This window comes from Telopea speciosissima, chromosome 8, assembly GCF_018873765.1.
Source record: "Telopea speciosissima isolate NSW1024214 ecotype Mountain lineage chromosome 8, Tspe_v1, whole genome shotgun sequence".
NCBI classification, from domain to species: Eukaryota; Viridiplantae; Streptophyta; class Magnoliopsida; order Proteales; family Proteaceae; genus Telopea; species Telopea speciosissima.
In genome coordinates this window covers 48,880,851-48,908,787 of record NC_057923.1, presented here as the reverse complement: position 1 = coordinate 48,908,787, position 27,937 = coordinate 48,880,851, and the positions used below count along the sequence as shown (strand labels likewise).

General features: G+C 39.7%; 1 protein-coding gene across 1 annotated transcript in view; it reads left to right on the top strand.

The window, feature by feature from the left end:
* The window catches only part of LOC122672392 (probable LRR receptor-like serine/threonine-protein kinase At3g47570), a gene marked incomplete at its 5' end in the record, with an annotated part of 35,052 nt that extends 7,423 nt beyond the window's left edge, over nucleotides 1–27,629 (top strand). The window contains 5 exons of the mRNA XM_043869873.1: nucleotides 3,455–3,459; nucleotides 19,302–20,057; nucleotides 20,427–20,806; nucleotides 26,022–26,312; nucleotides 27,405–27,629. Of these exons, the coding sequence (XP_043725808.1) occupies nucleotides 3,455–3,459; nucleotides 19,302–20,057; nucleotides 20,427–20,806; nucleotides 26,022–26,312; nucleotides 27,405–27,629 (1,657 nt within the window). The remainder of the gene's footprint in view (nucleotides 1–3,454; nucleotides 3,460–19,301; nucleotides 20,058–20,426; nucleotides 20,807–26,021; nucleotides 26,313–27,404) is intronic.
* Between the last annotated feature and the right edge of the window lie 308 nt (nucleotides 27,630–27,937).

The following is a 27,937-nucleotide window of genomic DNA, read 5'->3' as shown; positions in this document are numbered from 1 at the left end:
GACTTTGAAGAAGTAAAATTATGATTTCATAATTTAAGTTGCTTTATAAAATGTAGTAGACAACTTAGATTTCATGATAGTGAAAAAATTCCACAACACTAATAAACCCGCATTGTTAGAAACAATTAAACTTCTTCTCCCTTTTTCTACAGTGCCTATAACCGTTTAAGAATCGGTACCGTCCCGTCCCGCTAGTAATCGGGACTGGGATCTAGGTTTGGTCCCATTAACTAAATGGAATGATACTGGGATTGGCACTTTTGGTACATATACCGGTACCATCCCATCCCAAATACCGGGAACCGTCCCAATTGATACCCTTAGTGCAAGGTAGGTGTTTATGGTTACATTGATGTGCATGTTCATGATTAAATTCGGATATTATGATTATGCTTTAGATTTAAAAAAATGAGAAGCTTATTACATGTGATCTTAGGGACTTTGAAGAAGTAAAATTATGATTTCATAATTTAAGTTGCTTTATAAAATGCAGTAGACAACTTAGATTTCATGATAGTGAAAAAATTCCACAACACTAATAAACCCGCATTGTTAGAAACAATTAAACTTCTTCTCCCTTTTTCTACAGTGCCTATAACCGTTTAAGAATCGGTACCGTCCCGTCCCGCTAGTAATCGGGACTGGGATCTAGGTTTGGTCCCATTAACTAAATGGAATGATACTGGGATTGGCACTTTTGGTACATATACCGGTACCATCCCATCCCAAATACCGGGAACCGTCCCAATTGACACCCTTAGTGCAAGGTAGGTGTTTGTGGTTACATTGATGTGCATGTTCATGATTAAATTCGGATATTATGATTATGCTTTTGGCCAGGTGTAAGCATGGTGTTTGTACTTGATTATGTATATGCGATGTTGTTTTTGTGAAATTTGCTATAGGGATGAGCACCCTTAATTTTATGTATGTATATTTTTTCAACTCTGTTATGGTGCATGTTTTTAAAATATTTGTATGAAGTTTGGATGTTATCTCGCTAAGTTTCTTCCCGAAACTTACCCCAATTATGTTTCAGATGAAGAGAGACCGTAGATATTGATCAGACCTTTGTAGAGAATCAAGAGGACGAAGCTTATGGTTGTGACAGAGACATACATTAGGATTGAATCTTGAAGCTTATTTAAATTTTGTTTTGAACTTAAATTTTTAAGGACATGTAACTTGGATAAATTTGAGATTTGAGACTGTGTAATAGTTAGTTAAATTTTCAATGCTATTGGAGACTTGTTTTTTTCATGTTAATTGAATGGATATGGATGGAGACTTCCGCTGCAATTTATGTTTGAGGTTACCAGATGATTTATAATTTGGTTCACATTTCGGTTCCTATTTCGCTAAGACTTAGATCTTGTGGACCGTTAATGACCTAAACTCCTTGACGGATTTGGGGGCGTCACAAAAGTGCCAATATAATACGAGAGGCTAATGATGTAATTTCTCTCTACTCTTGCTCCTTTCCCCACAAGTAACATTCTCCCCTCCCTATCCACAACCTCTTTGCAACACCTCCTCACCATCAACTCATGGCTCTGCCCTCACCAACTCCCCGTCCCCACCCCTGACCTCTTGCCCAACACCTGCCCAACACCCACCCCTACCCCTAAAACTCAGAAGATTATAGAGCTGAGAGAGGAGGGAGATGCAAAGCGTTGTTGAGCAAGTGGGAGGTTGTTTTGGCTAGCTGCCAAGATGACGAGGACACAACCAACACTACAAGAAAACCTATTTTCAGCGACGGTTAGAAAATGATCCGTAGCCAAAAATAATTTTCGACGACGGTTAATTTTCTACTGTCGCGCTATATATTTTTGGCGACAATTTTAATTATCCATCGCGGAAAAAATAATTGGGCGACGTTATATAATGTTTCATGGTGAAAAATACATTTATAACGACAGTAATGTCCTTGACTGTCGCGAAAAATGTTAGTTTAACTGTCGTAAGAAAATTCCGCCGTGGGTTAAATTTTATAACGATGGTACAAATATTATTGTTGATAAAAATATATGGCCCCAAAATACATTATAACGATGGTAATATAAATTGCAAGGGATTCCATTGGTATTTCATAAGGAGATGTTGCATCAACCTCCCAAGACGAATTGCAAAGTTTAGGAAATCTATGCAGTTTGCTTCTTTGTGATCTATTTATTTGCCAGTGCCTAGAGGAGAAAGAAGGCTTACCTACACGATGATGGTGAAGATGGAAAACAAAAAAAGAAGAAGCTAATACAGAAGCTATTTCCCAAGAAAGAGAAGGAAGTTTTAACTTTTTTCGGGTTTTCAAAATTAACAAAAGCCTGAAACAGTAAAACCTGGGGTGAGGTGAGCATGGAAATTATGCTCTTTTTTTTTTCAAATTAATTTTTTTGGTCTCTCCGCTTTCTTTGCATATGTGAATTATTTCTTAGAAGAACTCAATGTGTTTTCACGAATTCAATCTTTCATACCAGCCAAAGAGTTTTTTTATGCTTTTAAATTTCTTAGGCCTAACTTTCATCACTTTGAACAGGCGCTTCGCTCCTCTTTTGTTTGTTGAATTAAAAAGAACAATTTTCATTTCTACTGGGTCAGTCATCTCACATATAGTGTCATCCAGTCTACATAGCCTACTTTCCAAATTTCCCGAACCAAGTGAAGCATTCATTGATGCTAGAATGGTTTCTTGTAACAAATTGATTAGGTCAATGTCACACAGACCAAGCCTCCTCTTAGTATGAGATGCAAAGATAGATGAAATTTTTCTAAGGGAACTCCTCAAACTTACTCCCATAAGCAATAACACAATCAGTAATACTTGGCCATCCACCAAGAATCCAACCTCTTCTATTATTGATTACCTGCATTTCTCTGTTTCAGGTCTAAGCGTGCCCTTGTAGCAGTAGAAGCACAAATTTTCTGTTGAAAGGAGAACCCAACAAGCCATCATCAAAGTCATCATCACTGGGGAATGGGAAAGGGATTACTCAACAACGAGCAACCCAAATATCCTCTTAAGTTCTTTCATACAAGCCCATCAATATCCAGGACCCCAAACCCATAGAACATAAAGTAGCCGCAGAGGAGCACAAGCCCAAAACCAACAAAATTGTTAGCTTTCAAGAACCTTTGGTCAAACACCTTTCCCAGATTGTGCAGAGGAGATTTTTGGTGCCTTCCATATTGGATTTGGTGGCATTTATCTAGACTGGTTGATGGGTTGGTTCAATGGTCTAGTTTGGGTTGTCCATTTGAATGGGAGGTGAAGAGTTTTTAAGTGGAAGAGTGGATCGAGGATCAAACAAGGTTTGGTCTTCCAAGAAAATGGAGTGGCCGGTTTGGCGGTTTAAGCAAGGTAGAGTCTTCCAGGAGAGACTTTGGAAGAATTAATTGTGAGTGGGTTTTCTCTAAGGAGAGAAAAAATAAAATTTTGCTCAACAAGGTTGATGAGGGAGAGTTAGTAGGTTTTCTCTAAAGAGAGAGAAAGTGCCAAAGGAGAGATGAGATAAAAAGAAGCATGGTGTTTTTCATAGCAAGAGTGGAAAAAACAAGAAGAAGAAGAAGAAAGTGAGAAAACAATTAAGGGTGTATAGACACCAAGGGAGAAAGAGAGAGAGGAAGTGAGTGAGTGACCAAGTGAGCCAAGGGAAAAGAGAAAGGGTGTACAAGGGACTTGGGTTTGGGATATCAAATTGCAAGGGTTGTACTATTTTGTTTTCTTCTCTTGTTCTTGGTGGAAGATCAAATCACTTTGTGGATGTAGGCGGTATTGGCGAACTATGTAAATCTCTTTTCTCTTGTGTGATCTTGTACATACCGTTTTTGGGTATTGCTCACATCGGAAAGAGAAGGTAGTTTTCCAACCCCTTCATTCCATATTCCCATGTTGTCTTCACTTTCAACTGAAGACGGGTTAATCCCCGACATAAATTACTACAGTTCAGAAACCTGTGCTCATGTGCTTGAAGTCAATCAATGCTTGTGCTTGATGTTAGTGTTGTCTGTGTGGTGATCAACAAAGTGGAGTTTGGAAAGAAAATTTTGAACACACTGATTCACACCCCCTCAGTGTGAACCTGGGAATATTAAAGGTTCCCAAAATTTAAAAAATATATATTTGAGGTACCTCATGTTTCAAAAATGATGTTTGGGCTTCCTTTATTAGCAAGTTTTGTTCCAAACCAAATATATTTTCAATTTAATCCTTATTGATTTCTCTCAAACCCACTCCCACCTTCAAATCTGCCCATAGAATGTCTGTCCCCCACCCCGTCCTCTGTTTTTCCTCCCCATCCCCACCCTCCTCCGCACCGCACCTACCCCATCCCCCATTTGCAGCTTTGGTCCCACTCCCTCTATGCAACCCATGCCGCCCCACCCCCTTTGCAACTCGTACCCCCACCCAGGTTTTTAAAAACTGTAATCGGTAATCGAATCTCTCAGAGCCGATTCCAATCTGAATCGGATCAAGATCAGCTTGAATTAGTCTGATCCACTCAGTTCAAAGCTATTTCGTGGTGAAAATGGAATCGACTTAAAAATTGAGAATCGGCTCAGAAATTGGTCCGATTCGATTTGGAATACAGAAATGGCTAAGAATCGGGCCAAATATTCAAGCACTACGGAATGGCATCGGTGGCAATCAAGATCATTGTCAGCTGATTTTGATACAAATTGGCCAATTCACCAATCCAATTTCTGATTTTTAAAACCCTGCCTCCACCCTCTCTCCCTCTTCCAATCCACCCCTCTCTCCCCTTAAGGCTCCGTTTAATTATAAGAAAAATTAAAACAAAGGAAAGTGAAATTTTCATACTTTGAAAAAAAACTTTTTTAATCATTACCCTTTAATGAAACTCATATTTCAAGAGCGCTGTTGAAATTATTGCAGCCTCCTTCCCGAATTATTGCCTTTTCTTTCTTCCTTTTCCCCTCTACCTTCTTCTCGTTCTATTGGCAGAGATAAGTAAATTTGTCTCTTGCAGGATTCGTCCGTCTACAAGTGTATTTTTTTATTGGGTTGACATCTCCACATTTGGAGATTTCACCTTAGTAACCAAAGGGCGTTTCTTTTATTGTGATTTGGAAATTAATGTGCTCCTTTGAAAGATGAATGTGAAGAGGGAGAGGGATGGGTCACTCGACCGGAATCTGGATCGAGTGCCGCCACTCCAATTCAAATCAAGCCATTCACTCAATCCAATTACAATTCCTCAAGATTGGCTCCTTTCTTTCATCGTGAGACTACTTAATTTCTCTCGATGAGAAACTGAGATTGCAAGTCCGTAATTGTTCTTCCCCTGCCTAGGAAATCTGTTTTCATGACATGATGTTTGGATGTTTGGGCCCCAATTGAACTAACTACGTGTTATTGGTGAAGCCTGATCTTAGCTCTAACCTAGAAACTGTTGTGGTGATCTTTTGGAGTGTCGTTTCACCTTCGAAACATGCTAGAATGCCAAAAAGTGCATACATCAGCGTTGTGACTTTGATTCCTATAGAGCTTGTCGAGAGCTTCGAATCGATATTTATTTCGCCCTATGTTGGTTCAGGTCCGAACCGGGTGGGTTTCTGGGGACAGTTTTGTCCTATCTAGGTTAGGGTTTTCCTATATATTGTACCTATCTATTTGAGAGATGTGTGAGAGGGTTTGTATTTACTTTATAGAAATAGTGGATTCGTACTATGACTATTCCTTCTTTGGGGTAAACCTCGTAAATCTTGTCGTGTGTGCGTGATTTTTCTTTCCCTTTGCATTTCTTCTCCAAAATTGCTATTGTGCTGCGTTGTTAGCCTCGGCCTCAGCTCTTTCATTTTTGGCATTCACCTCAAACAGACACTCTGTTTTTTCACAATATTCCAGAACCTTTCACCATTGATGATAAATAATAAGGATTCATCAATGTAACATAGGCATGAAAAAGCACAACTGGACTCATTCTTAGAACAACCAATCAAACTGAATGCAATAACCATAGATCACAGTTTCCACCAATCGACCCAGTTTACTACAACACATCATGATCATGTACCTACCTCAGCTCAGAAGGTGCTTCTACATGCCTTTCATCAAAAAGCCATAATAAACAATATTGATTCTTCCTTGGAATGTTCATATTTGTAAAACCTAACACGATGCGGAGAAGAATGGAAATCGCAAATACAATCACATAATGCGTACAAAGGTTTACGTGGTTCGGCAAGGTTGCTTACATCCACGGTGAGATGAGATCTGTTTCACTATCAATGGAGAATAGGGTTACAGTCGCTCGTTCCTCACACCTCTCTCAGATTTTGCAATACAGAAAAAGAACTTTCGCTACAAATTTATAGCGAAAACCCTATATAGAAAATTTACTGCAGTACTCATGTGGTCCTTAAAAGTCAGAAGTCAAGACACAAAAACCTCAACAATCAACTCAAAAGAGGTGATATCATCAACAGCAACAACTACAACAACAACCAAAAAAAAAAAACAAAACAAAAAAACACTCAAAAGAGGTGATGCATCTGCAATTTTCTTTTTTGTGTTTTGAATTGATATATGGTATTAGCTATCTCCACCGATGACTCATTCACATATCCCCCCATATCTTCCCTTGTATATCTATATCAATCCTCTACAGACAAGATTAGGACCTGCTATAGTAAATTAGGATTCAGTTTTATTATGTTTTGATCGCAACACCACTGCCAAGCATAAGTTTGATCAATGGGCCCTTCCCGGCATCTTCATTCGATATCCCCATGGTCACAAAGGTTACAAAATTTATGATCTCACTACCTAGGTTACTTACGTCTCTCGTGACATAATATTTCATGAGCACATTTTTCCATATCAACTATATAACACCCCTTCCACTTCCTCCTACGTTTTTCCCATTCCCTCACCCAATCATGATGACATTACCCCTCCCTCCAATCCAATACCACCTACACCCCCACCCGCTCTCCATGATACTGTTGATGTCAGCCCTTCTCCTACACCACCCGCTCTTCCTCCCTCCACACATTCCTCCCACGCCACTAAACCTCCTTCTTATCTCCAAGACTACTACATGTCTATTGCCCAATCAAATGCGTCTTCACCTGTTGGTCATGGTATGTCTGATTCCCTTACTAATTCTTTAAGTTATCATCATTTTTTACCACATCATATGTCTTTTCTCACTGCTCTAACCACTACTATTGAGCCCTCCAGTTTTGTCGAGGCTATGAAACATTCTGAATGGCGTGATGCAATGCAAACTGAGATTACTTGTCACGCCCCCATCCCAACAAGGGATACAATACATTATAAGGGGTGACTAGGACGACGCGTGTCATCCTACTAAGCTGCCAGGATCACTGACACAGTGTCCCAACGCACAGTCATAACTAATATTAAAACAATATAATATCAGAGTGCGGAAAGGAAAATATTACATTCCAAAAGATCAATAGTTTTGCGAAAGTGTATAAAATCAATAGTTACAAGATGATCAAAGCCTAGATGATAAATACTGTAGTTAATCCATTTTTCATTACCATCTAATAATGATCAACAAGGGTATAGCAGTAAATGTTTATACATGGGCCTACGCCCTAAAATAAACAAAAGGGGAACAAGTCCCTAGAATTCTCACGGCCCGTAGGCGCAATCGTCACAAGGACACCCGTTGCCATGTTCCTCTAACACAGCTTCTGGCTCCTCCGTACCTGCATCATAATCTAAAAATTGTGTACACGAGGGGGTTAGCTCTCCACTGAGCCAGTGAGGGGATGGGGATGCACAAACACACAATTCACATAGTCCAATGATGCATGCATATGTTAAGTAAATTTTCCACCTAACATCACAACTAAGTCAGAGGTATATGCTACTGTGACAACTCGGGAGACACTGTGGGTCACTTAACTTATCGCCACAATGAAACCTCAATTGTCACGTGGGACCTACGCCGATCGAAGCCTCCAAGACCACTCAGTGGCAGACCCCTGATAACCAATACTACCATGACTGGCCTCTCCCACCTCCACAGAATCCGGTGTACTGATTACCCAACACCTAAACCCCTGTTGGTAAGGGTCGTAGCATAAGGGTGTAAAATCCTAGCCTCAGCTACATGCAAGTCCTATCGTCCCGAGAGGTAATCCGGACGCATCAACTTTTCATCCGGTTTAGTGCCCGGTTACCAACACGCACGGCGCATACTGATTCAACATGACATTCAACATAATTTCTTCATAAATGTATATAGTGTTTGGGGTTCCGGCACCTGTACCCACCGGCACCGAGACCCATCAAGGTACAACATTACCAATCAACATTATAACAATTATATATAAAAGTATGCAATATGCGCAAACATGCTTATTAATTATAATGATTACATAATATATAATGCAATAATAATAACAAGCCCAACCAACCAAACCCACTCACAACGTATACGCCAAGCACCAAGATTATCAGTTGTCGCCTCGATCAAGCAATAAGCCACAAGATGAATATATTAACCTAAACAAAGAGTGAAATAAGGTTAAATGAGCGAAGGGAAAGGATCCCCAAAAGGTCTCCCATAATCACTTAAGTATAAGGTTTCAGAAACAAAGTGGTTGCAGGAGTGGTTTCATGCCCAAATTCTGCAACCACATGTAAATCCTAGGAAACCAGGGGTTCAGGACAGTTTTAGTCAAGGTCGGTTGCAGATGTGATTTCAGAAAACTGAAACCGAGTGTAAATCCTAGGAAACCAGGGGTTCGTGACGTTTTAGTCAAGGTCGGTTCGATGTGGTTTCGTAAAACAAACCGAGTGTAAATCCGAGCTTCACAGGGGCCTTCTCGGAAGGTAATTTCGGGTGGTTTCTTGCAGTCTAAAACCACATGTAAATCCTAGCTAACCAGGGGCTTAGGAAGGTCTCTCGCCAAGGGTGGTTGCGGTGTGGTTTTCGGTCTAAACCACATGTAAAACCACATACCGCGAATCAAAAATTGAAGGGTTTCTTGCTAGGGATTCATTTTCCAAGGGGTTTAAAGGTAGGGAGGCTTCAAGAAAGCTTCCTCCTAGGTCCATTAGGGTTCTAAGACCTCATTAGGTCCATGTAATCCCATGGATTTAAGAGGAAAAACAAAGATAATCTAATTTATGACATAATAGGGTAGAAACCTTAAATTTCTCAAATGGAAAGAGATTGCTTAGGCTTAGAGGTTGTAATGGAGTGAAATAACTCCACTATAGTGTAGGTTTAGAGGTTCCATCGATTCCTTGGGTTCCAAGAGAACCCTAGGTCGAATCTCTCCCATGTCCCAAACCTCAAAATTCAAAATAGATGAAGAGATGTGGGTTTCAATGGCTTACCTTCCCCAATGTAGAAAAGCTCCACGTAGAGGGCTCCACAAGGTGAGGTTCCAAGCCTTCAACCAAGCTTTTCCATTCCTCCTTCTCCTTTTCTCCTTCCTTCTTTCTTCTTTCCTTCTTTCCTTCTTTCTTCTTTCTCCTTTCTCTCCTCTTTCTCTCCTCCACGATTTAGGTTAGATGGGAGAATAAAGAGAAAGAAAGCTTCTCCCCCCCCCCTTTGTCTTATTTAAAGAAAATGGACCTTGGGCCCTTTAAGTTAAATGGGTCAAATAGCTAAATGGGTACTTTAAGTTAAATGGGTCAAGAGTTAAATGGGTGGATCCAAGATAAATGGGTCATTAGGCCAAATGGATAGTTTAAGTTAAATGGGTCAAGAGGGCTTAATGGGTTGACCCATGGTCTTATTTAGGGTAAAGGAATGGGTTAACCCATCTTTGGGTCAAATAGAGTTAGATGGACCCTCAGGTTAAATTGCCACTTAAGCCCAATGGGCCTCTTAAGCTAATGGGTCTGCCCACTAGTTATAATTAGGAAAGAACCTAATTAAAAGATGAGCCCACATGATATGGGTATAATTGTTCTTTACGCGTTTTCCCAGGGCAAGTGGGACCCACAAATAGAATATTTCCAACTCAACTAAAATAGCCCGGGCGGTCCAAATCTTGACCCGCACTTCGAGGGCATCGAGGGAAAGGGTAAATAAATAAACTTAAGGGCTAGAACTTACTATTTCCTTGTCATGGTTTGTCCCCATGACCCCGAATAGTTTCCTCCACAGGTAAACCCGCACTGTGGTCAATAATTTTGTAGCTGGGTTTGACCACTAGTGAGAATAGCTCACCAGCATACGTGGCAGTGATAACCACACGTCACAGGGAAAAATAAAAATTAATTATGATCCGGGGTGCGGGTATAACATTACTGCTCTCACCAACAACAAGACGTGGACTCTGGTTCCGTTACCTGTTGGCAAAAAAGCAATTGGCTCCAAATGGGTTTTCAAAATAAAATGGCGAGCTGATGGTTCTGTGGAATGCTATAAAGCCCGTCTTGTTGCCAAAGGCTACATGTAAATTGAGGGGGTCGATTATCATGACACCTTTGCCCCAGTGGCTAAGCTTGTCACGGTCCGTGTTCTACTTACTGTTTCTGTGGCACATGGCTAGTCTCTTCACCAATTGGATGTCAATAATACCTTCTTACATGGAGATCTATTGAAGGATGTATACATGTTACCACCCCTTGGATATCGTCATAAGAGGGAGAATGCTGTTTGCAAACTCCAAAGGTCCCTCTATGGTCTCAAACAGGCATCCCACAATTGGTTCTCTAAATTATCCACTGTCCTACTTGGTTTTGGTTTTAGCTAATCACAGACTGATCATTCGCTCTTTGTTCATCGTCAACAATCATCCTCTATCTTCGGACTTGTGTACATCGATGACATCGTCATCACTAGTTCTGATGACACTTTACTCAAGGATATCAAGACTCGTATCTATGCACAATTCCATAACAAGGATATTGGACCTCTAAAATACTTCCTTGGTATTGAGAGAAAGATCCATTGAACACCTTCCTTTCTCGGATTTCCATCACATGGGATTTCACATGTGATATGGAATCCATTACATTTGGTAACTCCAATCGGATTGGTGCTGATAGGTGCTATTGTGTCTCCTGGTTTCCATTTGTATTCTTTCCATTACAGTTGTACAATATTGGGTTTCTATTTTCTGTATCACCCAATATTGGGTTGCCTTTCTTACTCTTGGTTGCATGGCTTGTATAATTACCTCATTAGGTATTATGAATAAAATTCAAGGATTTACATTCCCTTAACACTTGGCATAGAAGTCGCCTGTTCCAAAAAGGGACTCTATCTCTTGCCAATGGAAGTATACACTTGACATTCTCAATGACAGTGGGCTCACTGGCGCCAAACCAACAGATTTTCCAATGGAACAGAACCTGAAGCTCTCTGATTCCACAGGACTTCTCTCTAATCCGGCTCTATACTGTCAATTGATTGGTCGCTTGATATATCTCACTATTACAAGGCCTGACATTGTGTGTACTGTCAATATTCTAAGTCAGTTTATGCACTAGCCACGCCAACCTCACTTAGAGGCTGCACACCGTCTCCTACGGTATCTCAAAGGAACTCTTGGTCAAGGTATACTTCTACTGGCCAACAACGAGCTTCATTTAACGGCTTTCTGTGATTCTGATTGGGCAAGCTGTCCAATGACTAGACGATCCACCACAGCCTATTGTATTTTTTTGGGCTCTAGTTCAGTCTCTTGGAAAACAAAGAAGCAAACCACGGTTTTCAATTCTTCTGTTGAGGCTGAATATCGTGCCATGGCAGTCGCCACTTGTGAGATCACTTGGCTATCCTTTCTTTTACGAGATCTGGGTTTGACTTCACCGAAGGGTATCACTCTCTATTGCGATAATCAAGACACCCTTCACATTGCAGCTAATCCGGTATATACGAGCGGACCAAGCACATCGAGATAGATTGTCATGTCGTTTGTGAGAAACTGAACCAAGGGCTGATTTGTCCTTCCTAAATTGCTTCGGCTGATCAATTGGCCGATTTATTCACAAAGTCACTTGGTCGGTCTCAATTTCAACATCTCAAGTCCAAGCTGGGCATTCAGGACCATCATGCTCCACCTTGAGGGGGAGTATGAGCTGTCTCCACCGATGACTCATTCACATATCCCCCCATATCTTCCCTTGTATATCTATATCAATCCTCTACAGACAAGATTAGGACCTGATATAGTAACTTAGGATTCACTTTTATTATATTTTGATTATGATTTTATTTGTATAGATTTCATGGAGATAATTACACCATTTCCTTGTAACTTCTTTCTTGTGTTTATACCCCCATTGATCTTGAATAGAAACACATCAGAATGACATTGAATCAATGTCTTAACATAGGGGTTCTTTCATTTACTTTTCTTTTGGGATTTAATTTAAAGACTGAAAATTTTTTTCTCGAACCACAGGAAAGCCAATTCAGCTAGATTTCCAAGGAGAAAAAAAAAAAATCCAGCCATAAAATTTTCTCATTTTTTAAAAGTTGGAGATTTAGTTATTCTTCTTAATTCCCTTCCTTTGCTCCAGAGAATTTCCAACCATATATGTTATATATCAACATATTTTGTAGCCTTGTTCTGGCCCTACATATACTAATGACTGAACAGTGTGAAGTCAATTGGCCCTGTGTACACGCCGAGTTAAAATTTCTATTTAAAGCAGTCCCATTCCCATTCCACATGGTGAGGACTATTCTTCTTTCGGACTGTAATGCATTAATTCCCATTCCATACGGTGAAGACAATTCTTCTTCTTTCGAACTGTATTGCAGTTTACCACATGTTTGATTTTTGTCTCTTTATTAATGCTTTAAATTGCAGGTCTGAGACGCAATGACCAATTGCAACAAGAAGTCATCCATCTACCAATCATTTATTTGCATCCAAAGTAATAATGCATGACAAATCTCTTCAATTCCAAGTGATTTTGAGAGTAAGAAGTTAAACAAGGAATCTAACTAATTGCTAATTAGTGATGGCCGGGTTATTAATTTCACTGTTCATCCTGGATTTGCACTATAATAATTAAAGATTAATAGAAGCAAGTGGGGATGCATGTATTTATACTCTTTATCCATCTTATTGTAAACATTGTGTGAGACTTTGGGGTAGGGGTGTAAATTTGGCCCTGTCGGCCTGAGCCCGCCCTGAGCCTGAACAGTGCTTGGGCTGGATTTTTCAATCCTGAGGGTGGGTTAGGATTGAAATTTTTAAGTCCTGGGTCAGGTCGGGCAGGGCCAAGATTGAAGCCTCGAGCTAAGCCCAGTCCGGTCCGGTCCGGCCCCATGTTAGGTTATGCTTTATAATTTATTATTTACATTTTTGTAATTTTTGTTTAGTATCTAATAAAAAAAGGTAATTATCTATTGAACGAAATATTTACAATTTTAAAATTGGGCTAATTTTTTTAACCCAAAGAAAAGTTTAATAATTAATTGAGTATGAAACAAACCAATACCCAATCACATGTGTCTCATTTTTAATGCATAGGACGACGTAAATGGCAAAAAAGCAGGGCAAGTTAGGGCCAACTTAGTCCTTGGCAAAATTCAGGGTCAACTAGGGCCAACTTGGCCCGATCAAGGTCAGTCAAGTCCGGGCTAGGCTGGACTGAGCCCGATAGGGTTGGGCCTGGGGGTTGAGATATCTCAGCCCGACCTAGGGCCGGGTTGGGCTTGGGTTGAGCTAAGAGGATTCAGGGTTGGGCTAGGGTTTTAAAAACCCCAGCCAACCCGGCCTTGTTTCACCCCTATTTTGGGGTTTTCGATTTAGGGTTTCTGGGGAGAGAGCAGCATCACCGTTTTTGGGTGTTTTTGAGAGATCTCCATTGTAATTTTCTCTGAATTACATAGTGAAACATCTTCAGCTTAGCCCATGAACGTTGCACACCATCTTAATTAGTATGCGAACCACGTTAAATCTCCATGTCATCTTGCTCTGTTTTCGTTTTTGTTCGTATTTTGTTTGGTGTTTGTTCTAACATCAGTTTTAGTCGATGGGGAACTTCTACTTAAGTTTCATTCATGGAAGTGATCAAACTATGCAACTTCATAACTGAAGAAAAATTCAATGAGTATACGATAGCATTCTCACTGCTAATATTCCAACTCCTCTGTTGGTATTAAGCTTTCCTAGGAAAGGGATATATACTACAAAGCTAAATTGGTGTTGAGCCATATTTAATTTATTTAAAATGTAATATATAAGACTTTATAATGATTAGAAGTAAGTGGGGGAAGGGAAATTTGCTAAATGGGTTCTTACTAGTCTATCTTGAAGCTGCTATCTAATATATTGCAAAATCTTTCACAAAAGATCAGAGAAAGTGAATGGAAAGGGCTTTGATCTATAATTGAATTATAGAAGTAAGAAGAGGTCAGGCAATGAGTAAGGGTTTAGAGAAGATTATGGTATGGAAAAGCTTAATTAATTATGAGACCCATTAATTGTAGTGCTGCTCCTTTTCTGGCCCTACATAAACTATTGACTATTGCTGTCATTGTGTATGACTCAATTTTTTTATCTACAATTCAAACATATACACTAATTGTTCATCCACCAGTCTTGACAGATCTCTTGAATTCCAATTGATTTTGAGAGTAATTTAGAGAAGGAATCTCTTACTAATATGTCATACTTTCATTTCATTGTCAATTGACTCTGTCTCCTCTAAAAGAAATCCCATTTCATACGGCGATGACCTTCTAGTACTCGAGGACTTGGATTTGCATAAGAAGCTCATTGCCTCAATTTGTTTTCTTCGTGGTAAGCTAGTGGAAGTGGGTCACCAAATAACAGGATTGACTGTTATTGTCACTGTATGAGACACAGAGTAAAGACGAGACAGTTGTAAACCTAGAAAGTTGGGAATTGTCTAGGTATTGGGATTGTTATTGCATTTGTATAGGTAAGTGTTGAAGCAGAATAGAGTGTTCCTAAGCTGCATCTTGTAGTTAAAATCACTAGTGTGAGTAAACGTTGAGGTCAACTTGACCATTACTCCGTAGAGTAGGCACACTGCTGGTGCTGGACCACGTAAACCCTTTGTCATTGTCTGTTTATTATTATTTGGATATTGGAGTGCTATGGTGATGACATGCATGATGGGTGTTTTCCTCCCGATTGACCTAAAAAATTGTAGTTGCAAAGTAGGAGGGCATACGAAATTGTAGACTAGTAAAATTGAGGTGCCTGAAGTGATAAAGAGTAATCAGTGAGATCAGCAACAATGTTGCATTGTGTAAAGTGTCGTTATGTTAGTATTGATTTTAAGTTAAAAAGTGAAAGACTCTTCTTCTTCTTTCGGACTGTACCAGCAATGACCAATTGCAACAAGTCATTCATTTGAATCTTGTCTTCTTGAGAACTTTAATTTGCATAAAGATGCTCAGAGCCTCAATATTTAACCAATTGCAACAAGTCATTCATTTGCATTAGATAAATGGAAGGATTACACATTTATCTAACATTTCCTTATAATTAAGCTAGTTCTCGTAACATAGATTGGAGATTATCACCACTAAAATATTTAAAAGTACTATTAGAAAAGTTAGTTGTTAAGTGTGCTAGTTCTAAAAAGGAAGAAACTTAGTTCCAAAGGATTTTGACATTATCGAAAGGGTTAAGGAGGTTGTTCAAGTCCCTACATTTTTAAGTCTTATATTTGATCCAGTTGGTGGCATATTTTCATCCTTGAACTATTGTAGTTAGCTTTGTCTCCAATTTGTCCAATGAAGTGTGGTAACCTGTAGAAGTTAGAACATCATGGCCAGCTATATATCAAAATGCAAAAAGCCCAACTGGTTAATCTCATTAGTTTTGATTCGAAATTGTCTGCGCAAATTAAAACAGGGGAATAGATATCATGGTTAGAAAGATGGGTTGGCTTATAGGAAGTTGAAATCAACAGGGGATCAGTTGTAGAGGATAGAAGGGTAGGGAGATGAATGTGTTCAAATCAAAGAGCGACATATATATATTTACAGACCATATAACAAACTGTGGATCACACCAATAGCCAATCCATGGACCACTTTGTTCCTTACAAACCAAATATAATAACACGTAATTATAAAATAACTGAAAAAGAAAAAAAAAAACCAAATAGAAGATTGTTTATCGAATGCACTGGAGTGAAATAGAGAGACTAAGAACTTAGTCATGCCAATCAAGGGTTGGAGAGAAGTTCTATTCTCTATCCGAGAGGGTCAGATTCCTAAATACGCTTAATCCAATCACAAGATAGAAAAAGGTGCCACATGAACTCATCACAAGAATCACAAAAGGACATATGTAGGATCGATCGCCACCCATTTAAAGAGAGTTGCTTTGACAGGCAATCCTTCATTTAAGACATGTCTAAAGAACATTTTAAATTTCGGATGGATATTAAGTTTTCAGAAAAATCTCCACCATTTAGATTGATAGGAGCTAGATTGAGTATTCGAAATGAACTTAATTTACAGCCTGTTGGGTGGAGAACAATTTATGGGACCCCTTGTGCTGCTCTTTCAGGCTTTCTAGCTCCTATGGTTTATTACTTCAATCAATGGATTTTTCTCACTTTTTTAAAAGTTGGGGTCCTGGGGATTTAGATATTCTAGCCTTGTTCTGGGCCTACGTACATACACTGCTTGACTAGAGCCATCAGTGTGTGTAAGACTGAACATTGTGAAGTCAGTTTCTATTTAAAGCAGTCCCATTCCCATTCCACACGGTGAAGACTCTTCTTCTTTCAGACTGTATTGCATTAATTCCCATTCCACACGGTGAAGGGTGAAGACTCTTCTTCTTCTTCTTTTTTCGGACTGTATTGCAGTTTACCACATGTTTGATTTTTGTCTCTTTATTAATGCTTTAAATTGCAGGTCTGGAGTTTTTGTGTTTTTTTTTTTTTCTGGTAAGTAACTCCAGAAAATTTCCAACCATATATGCTATAATATATCAACATATTTTTTAGCCTTGTTCTCTTCTGGCCCTACATACATACACTAATTGACTGAACAATGTTAAGCCAATGTCCTTTCAGTAAATGCGAACGGTGAAGAGTGAAGATCCCTTCTTTTTTTTTCTTTTCTTTTTTTCGATTAAAAAGGTTGAAGACTCTTTCTCTTCTTTCTTTCGGACTATATTGCAGTACTACCACATGTTTGAGTTGAGACAAGTAGTCATCCAGCCATCTACCAATCATCCATTTGCATTAATTCTACATATCCACCAGTCCACACTGTGGGCAATGCCGCATGAAACAGAGCGACTATAAATATATAGTATACTCTTCAGTTCATAATTCATCCATAGCCTCCCAGGACCCGAGAAAAATAATAATTAACATTTTTGATTGATGCCTTTTTCCTCGCTACTTTCGTCAATTCTTCTTCTTCTTCTTCTCCTCCTCTTCTGGTGGTGCAGCAGCAGCAGCAGCTGCATGAGCTTCTTATTGGCACATTCACAAAAATCAGGAAGAGGAAGAAGATCAATAATTAATGAAACGGATGATGATGATGATGATGGGCTAGCCTTGCTGGCCATCAAGGCTCGTATAACCAGTGATCCCTTTCATGTTGTGAGCTCCTGGAATGAATCCGTCCCCTATTGTGAGTGGTCAGGCATTATCTGTGGCGGTCGCCGACATCCAAACAGGGTCAGAGCCTTGCATTTACCGTCCAATGGGTTGGTGGGTTCCTTGGCTCCAGAAATAGGAAACCTCAGTTTCCTTCGAGGGATTTCGCTCTACAACAACAGTTTCCATGGTGAAATCCCTGGTGAAGTATGCTTTCTTTCCAGGCTTCGTTATTTACGTCTATCCAACAATTCATTTGAGGGGGAAATTCCACCCAACATATCACGTTGCTCCAACCTTATTATACTCAGATTAGACCGCAACAATATTGTGGGGAAAATTCCAGTAGAGATTGGCGCCTTGTCCAAGCTTCAAGCTCTCTCATTACCTTTCAACAGATTAACGGGACAGATCCCACCTTCCATTGGGAATCTTTCATCATCCCTTGAAACCATTTCCGTAACATCCAATGATTTTAGCGGAAGTATTCCAGATTCCCTTGGCCAATTGACTAGATTAAAGTTTCTCATACTTTCTTTAAATAATTTGTCTGGTACTATCCCTCCCACTATATATAATCTTTCCTCACTAGGTATTTTTAAGGTCGGAGGTAATCTACTTCAAGGGAGTCTTCCACCAAATTTAGGCTTCAGTCTTCCTAATCTATTGTGGTTCTCAGTTCATGAAAACCAGTTTCATGGACCAATTCCAATTTCCGTGTCCAATATGTAGAAGCTTGAATACCTTATAGTTTATTCAAACAGTTTTACTGGGAAAGTGGATGTCCATTTTGGAGGCCTATCAAAACTATATTGGATTTCATTTTACTCCAATCATTTGGGAAATGGAGAAGCCAATGACCTGAATTTTGTCAACACATTGACCAACTGTAGCAGTTTAACACTGGTGGACTTTGCACAAAATCGGTTTGGTGGCATGCTCCCCAACTCCATAGCAAACTTATCGATCCAACTTAAAAACCTTGTTTTGTCAGAAAATCAAATATCTGGAGACATCCCAGTGGGGATAGGGAACCTTGTAAGCTTACAAACCTTGGCCCTACATGTTAACTTACTAGAAGGAAGTATTCCGACTGAAATCAGTAGACTTCATATGCTTCAACAACTCCATTTATTTGGGAACAGATTCATAGGGACAATTCCTTATTCTCTTGGAAACTTGACACTATTGAGTGTGCTCTATTTATTTAATAATCGTTTGCAAGGAAAAATACCTTCAAGTCTTGGAAACTGCCATTATTTGTTAGGCTTGGGCCTTTCCAACAATAGCTTCAATGGTATCATACCTAGAGAGATATTTGGTCTTCCCATGTTAATCGAATTATTATTGAGGAGAAATTCTTTCTCTGGTTCTCTACCTTTGGAAGTGGGTCAAATGATCACTCTCGAAACCCTAGATGTTTCTAAGAACATGTTGTCTGGGGAAATCCCTAGCACCCTTGGTGCTTGTACAAGCTTAGAGCGCCTTTTGATGCATGGTAACTTATTTCAAGGATCTATACCATCGTCTTTGAGGTCTCTAAGAGGTCTTGAATATTTTGATCTTTCACACAACAACTTCTCCGGCTTGATCCCAAAATATTTGAGTACGTTTAAGTTTTTACAAAACTTAAATTTGTCATTTAATCATTTCGAGGGTGAGGTATCAATTGATGGAGTCTTTCAAAATTTGAGTGCTATTTCAGTCATTGGGAACAATAAGCTTTGTGGAGGTATACTAGAACTTCATTTACCAGTATGTCAAACTCAAATGTCAAAAGAAGATGGCAGACATCATGTTTTCAAGCTGATAATCATCATATGTGGTTGTGGGGGCTCCCTATGTCTAATTTTTATGATTCTTCTTTTCATTATCTATTGGAGAAGAAAAGAAAACAAAGAATCCACTTTATTTTCTATAGGGGCTCGTCATTTTAAGATCTCTTATGCCCAACTCCTTAAAGCTACCGATGGATTTTCTTCAGCAAATTTGATTGGAGTGGGGAGTTTTGGTTCTGTGTACAAAGGAATTCTCAATTATGGGGAAACTATTGTTGCAGTAAAGGTCCTCAACATTAGACAAAGAGGTGCTTCCAAGAGTTTCATGGTTGAATGTGAGTCCCTTAGAAACATCCGCCATCGTAATCTTGTAAAAATCATAACATCTTGCTCAAGTATAGATTTTGAAGGCAATGATTTTAAGGCTTTAGTATATGAGTTCATGCCCGGTGGGAATTTGGAGAGTTGGTTACATCCACATGCAAATGGCATACAAGATGAACAAAGGAATTTAAACCTTGTTCAAAGATTGAATATTGCCATTGATATGGCAACTGCATTGGATTATCTTCACCACCATTGTCATACGCAGATTATTCATTGTGATCTAAAGCCAAGCAATATTCTTCTCGATGATGATCTGACTGCACATTTGGGTGATTTTGGGATATCAAGAATACTTTCCAAAGCAACAAGTCGATATCAAAATCACACAAGCTCAATCGGAATAAAGGGATCGATTGGATACATTGCACCAGGTAATGTACCTTTTTTATTGATATAGTATATTTTTTTTCTCTTTATTCAAAAGTTTTGACGACTTATCTTTCCTTATTATGATGAATCTAACATTTTTCTTACCTATTTCACTGCAAAACCATAGGGTACCCTAACCTCTTTTGAGATACATATTGTTACATTGGATATATACCTAACTCAAAACTTTAGACCCAAATAATTTTCTCTTTGGTATTCTCGTAATTGTTATACTTAATTTAACCCTGAGTTCAACTGAATATGAAAAACAAGCTTTCTATGTCATGTTATTTTTCCAATTGAAACCAATAACTTTGATCATATTCTCACTAATAATAAAGTTACTAACCTCTTAGATGCATAAATTACAGAGTATGGTGTAGGTGTTGATGTCTCAATGCATGGTGATGTCTATAGCTATGGGATTCTCTTGTTAGAGATGTTCACAGGGAAGCGGCCTACTCATGAAATGTTCAAAGATAACTTTAATCTACACTGTTGGGCTCAGATGGCTTTGAATGATGGAGTGATTGCTATAATTGACCCATCACTTCTTCCCATGGAAGAAGATGAAAAAGATGCAACTGTAATCACCATCACTGGAAGTCGAAGCGTGAAGGATAGAGTGCAAGAGTGTCTTAATTCAATTATTAGAATTGGAATTGTCTGCTCTGCTAAATCACCATGTGATCGAATGGACATAAATGATGTGGTCAAAGAGCTACATTTGATCAAGGACATTTATCTTGGAGTTGGCACTCACCGAGGAAGATAAACTATGATAATAGCAATAAACATTGGTAAGTCATCGTTTCCTTAAAAAATTGAGTTTTCTGTTGAGTTTATTATGCTTTTAATCTTAATAACTTTGATACTAACTACAATTAATTGGGACATTAGTGAATCATTGTAGTCTTTTTTAGATTTTTGTGTTGTGAGAAATCATTGTAGTCTGGATAATAAATCAAAATGTTTCATATTGTTTTCAACATGGAAACCTAGGGTTCAGTTAATTATCAATAGGGAAGAGAAGTTGATTCTTCCTTTTTCATTTTTCCCCCCTTGTCTTTATTTCTTTCTATCTTGTTGTTCTTCTTTTAAAGCTTTAAATGGGTAGAAAATCCTTTGGAGAGCCCATTTCGAGATAAACATTAGATTCCCTTGAGTGAGTAAAGAGAATCAAAGGGCATTTTGATCAATGACGTTCGAAAGGCAGAATTGATTGAAATACCCATTTGGTGCTTTTTCCCTCCATTGAAAGTGGTGTGCAGGGGACCATCCCTAGAACATGCATTCTTGAGGATCCGAGTTCCTCTAAACAAGGGTGTTTTCTTTGTTTAACACTTTTGAAAGACTATTTATGAACAAAAGGAACCCTCAATTAGCTTTCTTATGCTCTGATTAATATTATAGTCACCTTTGCTACTATGCCCATCTGGAAGTAATTGTATTCAGTTGATAATTTGCATAGGCAACATCATGTCTTCACAAAGCTAAATAAGGCCCATGTTATTAGGCTTTGCAACATGGAAAAATGTAAGAAGTTTCTTGCAATCTCATGATATGAGAAAACTCTTTTTTTAGGCAACATCTTCTCTTCACAAAGCTAAATGAAATGCATGTTGTTAGGCTTTGCAACGTGGAAAATGTAAGAAGCTTCTTATCATCTCATTATATGAGAAAACTTTTATTTTTTTGAAGCTTAGGGTTGTCTCCCATGGACGTTGAGAAGCTAGACAACTGAAAGTACAAAGCCTAAGGAAGCTAGTACATTGGCTACAACAAGAATTCCAATAATGATTATGGGATCTTTTTCGTCTCTTGCTGAATATCAAAGAGTAAACCAAACTATTTGATAAGCGTGCTTTTAAGTATGTGCTATGTGAAAATAATTGGAAGTCTCAATGCATTATGTTTCAGCTACAACAGTACTTGTGAGGGGAGTATCTATTGTAGATGTACCTTGTCAAGTCGACATTTATTTTTAATGTTTTATGAGGAAACTGTTGTAGTGGGAGTTTAAAGTATATCATGTTTGTATCCTAATGTTTTAGTAGTAGTAGTATGCGATGTGTTCTTTTTATTTCAATGAAATTAATCTATATACAAGAAATAATATGTTTGTCAAATTTCTTTAGGCACCATCTTACTTGTCAGACGTTTCTCCCCACTTTAAGAAAGGGGGGGAAAAATGGAAAAACTATGGATATCTTTATTCCTACAAATTTGTGCAAGATTTCCACTTCAAATTTGTGCAAGATGCTATAGTTTAGTTTCCTCTTCTTTTTTCATCCCTGGATGTTGTAATGACAAAAATGCTTAGTTCATAGTGCAATTATATTTCTTTCAATAAAAGTTTAATTTCTAATTTTTTTTTAAAGGGTGCATCGCTTTGTAACCAAGTATGTCACAAATAGAATTTATAACCAAACTTTTTTCCCTCCAAACAATGATATGGCAATATAATAAACGAGGCTAATGATGTAATTTCACTCACTCTTGCTCCTTTCCCCAAATGTAACATTCTCCCCTCCCGGTCCACAACCTCTTTGTAACACCTCCTACTAGTCTGGCCCCATCCCTGCCCTCAACGACTCCCCATCCCCGCTCGTAACCTCTGCCCCTACCCCACCTCCACCTCTACCAGTCTACATCTGAAACTCCGAAGATTATAGAGCCTAGATAGGAGAAAGATGTAGAGGGTATCTGAGCAAGTGGGAACTTAATTTTTCTTTTCGATTGCTAAGATGATAGGGACACAATCAAGGGCTTCCATTGGTGTTTCACAAGGCGGTACTGCATCAACCACCCAAGACAAACTGGAAAGTTTAGGAAATCTATGTGGTTTGCTTCTTTGTGACCTACTTATTAGCCGGTGCCGAGAGCAGAAAGAAGGTTTACCTACACGATGATGGTGAGGATGGGAAAAAAAGTCTAATAAGGAAGCCATTTTCCAAGAAAGAAAAGGAATTTTTGACTTCTTTTCTTGAGTTTTCATAATTAGCCAAAGGCAGACACAGTAAAACCTGGGGTGGGATGAGCATGAAAAATTTTCTTTTTTAATTAGAATTTTTGTTCTCTTAACTTTGTCTATGTGAATTATTTTTTAGAAGAACTCAATGAGTTTTCACAGATTCAATCTTTCATACCAGCCAAAGGGTTTTTTTAGGATTTTAATTTTTAATTTCTACTGAGTCAGTCATCTCACATACAGTGCCATCCATTCTACATAGCCTATTTTCCGAATTTCCCGAACCAATTGAAGCATTCATCAACACTAGCTAGAATGATTTTCTGCAACAAATTAATTAGGTCAATGTCACATAAACCAAGCCTCATCTCAGTATGAGATGCAGAGATAGATGAAATTATTTCTAATGAGTATTCCCTCCCTTGGTGGTTGTTGTTGCTACTTCTCTGATGTGTGTTGGTAAGGCTGCGTATATTATTACCCTCTCCATAAGCTGCAGTGGTGGGAGCTTAGTGCACTGGGTATGCCCTACCTTTTATAATGGGGAGATGGAACAACTTATTAATTATTGATAGACCTACCAATAGGCTTGCTGGCACTAAAATCTCATCAGACTAATTCCAAATTGAACCAAATATTGACCACAGAATTGAGAATTGGAAGCTACCCATTAAGATGATTGAAAGTGACAAATAAATCAGAAATTATTTGGCCAGTTTGGCACTGCCCAGCCCCTTGTTGGCCCCACATTTGGGTATTTTTATCCGCTCCATTTCCCCAAGTTCGTCTAAGAGAGAGGGTGGATCCCATCCGGGCAGGAGCTTAGTTAGTAAGTATGCGTATAATACGCGTATTATATGCGTACCCGAATGTTTAGATGAAAAATACTTTCGTCCCCGCACTTTCCCGTATTTTTACAAAAAAAAAACGCATTTTTTAAACGACCGAGTATTATACGCGTATAGTTCGGGTATCATACGATTTTATACTTTTTAACCCTAATGTTTAAAAAAAAAAAACCCAAAGAGAAATAACGTTTCACTTTCCCTTGCTCCATTCTGATTTGCAAACTACCGAAGACCGAAGTTGAACCCTAGTAGCTACCCCCCCCAATCTCCAATCATCCTCACCATCTCCGTTCAACAGCCACCGACGATTGTCAAATCCTCGACGGTGACGGCAACGGCAACGGCAACGGCGACGCTTCTCAATCTTGAAGGCCTCACGGACCTCACAGTTCTCCTTTGTGGTTAGTCCATTAGTATCTATCAACCGAGAGATCGTGAGATCTTCTCTCTCTCTCCATTTTCTCCAATTGCCATACATGCACCTGCCGTTCTAAGCCATATCACATGTGGCATTACCTTGGATATCAAGATTCACCATTCACAGACTTACCATTCAGAGCACTACCATATGCAGCGTTTCCTTGAGTACCAAGATATACCATATATTGTATTATCACATGTGATAATACACTTGCAATATTCAGTTTCTATATTTTGTAAGATCACACAAGATCACATGTAATTCTGTATTTATACTCTACAATTATAGTAGAGATAATCAAGTGGAATAATATCACAATTCAATTCTCAACATGGTATACAGAGCAATATGCTCAAACGAGCTCTTCTCCAATAACTAAAATTTCTCAAATTTTTTCTTCCCTTCCCACATTTTAGCCAGTATGGGCGACCAAAGCAGCTCCATTGTGAGCACCACAATGCCTCCCTTCACCTCTACTATGCCCCACACTCCTGGTTTGGGTGCACATCACTTCCTCTCCATCAAGCTCAACACCACTAATTACATTTATTGGAAGACGTAGGTTGTCCCCTATCTGATTGGACAATGCCTCTACGATTATGTTACTGGCGACAAACCGTGCCCAGATGATCCTGAGAAAGCGGCAGATTGCCACATTCAAGATGCAGCCATCATGAGTCTCCTTATCACTTCCCTTGATAAAGATGCCCTACCTCTGGCTGTAGGGCGTACTAGCAGCAAAGAGATCTGGGATGCCCTTACGGCAGCATTCAACAATCCCATCACTCCAAGAATACTGGCTCTAAATTTTTCTCTTCAGAATTAAGTTCACAAGCATGATGAATCCGTCTCCAAGTTTCTTTATCGGGCGAAGGAACTCTTAGATGAATTGGCTGCTGCAGGCAAAGCTCTTCCAGTGGACGATTTCAATATTCATATTTTTCGATCGTTATGAGAGGAGTACCAAACCGTGGTACCTACCATGATGTATCGCTAGCCACCCCTCACTTATTCTGAACTTCATGGGCTTCTCATGAGCCATGAGTCCTTGCTTGCTTCTAGACGTGCCACCATAGATCCATCGGCTTGTGCTTCAGCCAATCTTACTCAGCAGGGCCGCAGTTTTAGCTCTTCTTCATCTGGCCATGGCCCCTCTAGAGGCCAGGGTTGTGGCCATGGTTTTGGTCGCTTCAATACTTATGCACATAGTCCTTGCACTGTTTGTGGACGCACCAATCATCAGGCTACTACTTGTTACTACCGCCAGCAAATCCCAAACCACAATCCTAAGCCACCACTTCTTCCTACCCCATCCCCCTCCAATTACCAGCCCACCGCATACTACACCCACCACCCGCAAACACCTAGCAACAATGCACAGCCGGTCTTCCATCACCCTTCTCCATCACTCGTTTCCTCCTATCAACCCTCTCTCCCTACCCATTGGATCCCTGATACAGGTGCCACCCATCATGCCACCCCTGATCTGCACTCTTTCACCACTTATGATCCATACGCAGGTACCAATCAGCTTCAAGTGGGTAACGGTAATGGTCTCCCCATTGTAAACATTGGTTCTGTGTCTCTTCCCTCTTCTAACCGTTCCTTTGTATTATCTAATGTTTTGCATTTTCCCTCTCTATCTAACTCTTTAATTTCTATCCAAAAATTTTGTCATGATAATCATGTGTTTTTTGAGTTTCACTCTTCTTGTTTCTTTGTGAAGGATCTGGTCACCAAGGTGACTCTATTTTCCGGTCCCAGTAAGGCTGGCTTGTATGACTTCACTCCTGCATCCACTCCTTCTGCGCATTTGACGTCTGGCTCCTCCTATGATCGTTGGTACCATCGTTTGGGTCATCCACATGATCGTGCTCTTCATCTCATGGTTCTGGATCAGCGTCTTCCTCAGACTCCTCATCTATGTTCTGCTTGTCAAATGGGCAAGGCCCATCGTTTACCTTTGCATGAAACTGCTTCTCGTGGTTATTTTCCTTTAGATTTAATTTTCAGTGATGTATGGGGACCTCATCCTACTGCCTCCTCTGAAGGCAATCGCTACTTTTTAATTTTCGTTGATGACTTTAGCAAATTTATTTGGTTCTATCCGTTAAATTTAAAATCTGATGTGCTTCCCTGTTTTATTAAGTTCAAGGCCTTGGTACAAAAATAATTTTCACGTTCTATTAAGGCCATTTAAACCGATTGGGGCGGTGAATTTCGTTCTCTTTCTTCTTTTATTGCCACCCATGGGATTCAACATCGTGTGTCCTGCCCACACACTCATGAACAACAGGGTTCTGTTGAAAGGCGACATCGCCACATTGCTGAAACAGGCCTTACCTTACTCTCCCATGCTTCTGTTCCCTCCATTTATTGGGATTATGCTTTTGAGACTGCAGTTTATCTCATCAACTGCATGCCATCTCCTGTTATTGGAAATGTTTCTCCTTATCAGTTGGTCACCCAACAAGTCCCTGACTATTCCTTTTTGTGTATATTTGGTTCCCTGTGTTTTCCTTGGCTTAGGCCTTACCATGCCCACAAGATGGACCCTAGATCTTCTCCATGTGTTTTTCTAGGCTACAGTCCATCCCATGTTGGTTACCGTTGTATGGATCTTCTCACCCACTGAATCTACATCTCTCGTCATGTTAAGTTTACTGAGGGTGTTTTTCCATTTTCTCATCAACCACAAACTCAACCCCCTTGCCTCCCACCGCCCACCACTCCTTGGGCCATTGCTCCAAATACTGTGAGCCCAACCCCAACCCTCAATCTGACACCACCCATGGCTGACCGTACACCTCCCCCACATCATCCACCCTCCCCCACACCCTCTCCCATCACCACATCTCCCCACCCCACAGTTCCATTAGAAACCTCTTCTAGCCCACCCATAAGAACCCGATCTCTCCTAGACCTCTATGCCGATCCCAAGACCCTAGCCCAGCCCAATGTCCATCACACTACATCAACCACAATTGACCCCACTTTTGAACCCACCTGCTTTTCCCAAGCAACCAAATATCCTCACTGGCGCCAGGCTATGGATGACGAACTTAATGCATTATTACGAAATGGCACATGGTCACTTGTGCTCCATCAGGAATCCATGAATCTAGTTGGCTACAAGTGGGTCTACAGGGTTAAACGCAAGGCTGATGGTTCTGTTGAGCGATATAAAGCCCGCCTTGTTGCAAAAGGCTATCACCAACAACCAGGTCTGGATTACAATGAAACATTCAGTCTTGTGATCAAACCCACCACTATTCGTACCATTTTGTCACTGGCAGTTACGAATGGCTGGTCGGTCAGACAGTTGGATGTCTAGAACGCCTTCTTACATGGCGTGCTTGATGAGGTGGTGTACATGACTCAACCACAAGGGTTCACTGATTCCAATCTACCCAATCATGTGTGTCGCCTTCATAAATCCCTTTATGGGCTTAAACAGTCCCCACGGGCTTGGTTTCATAGATTATCTGAGTTCCTGGTCTCCTCCGATTTTTGGTCATCCCAAACCGACACTTCTCTATTTATTTATCAGCATGGGCCCGTTACTACTTATGTTTTGGTTTATGTTGATGATATTCTGGTGACAGGTAACCAAGACACACATATTGCTGATTTACTTTCCAA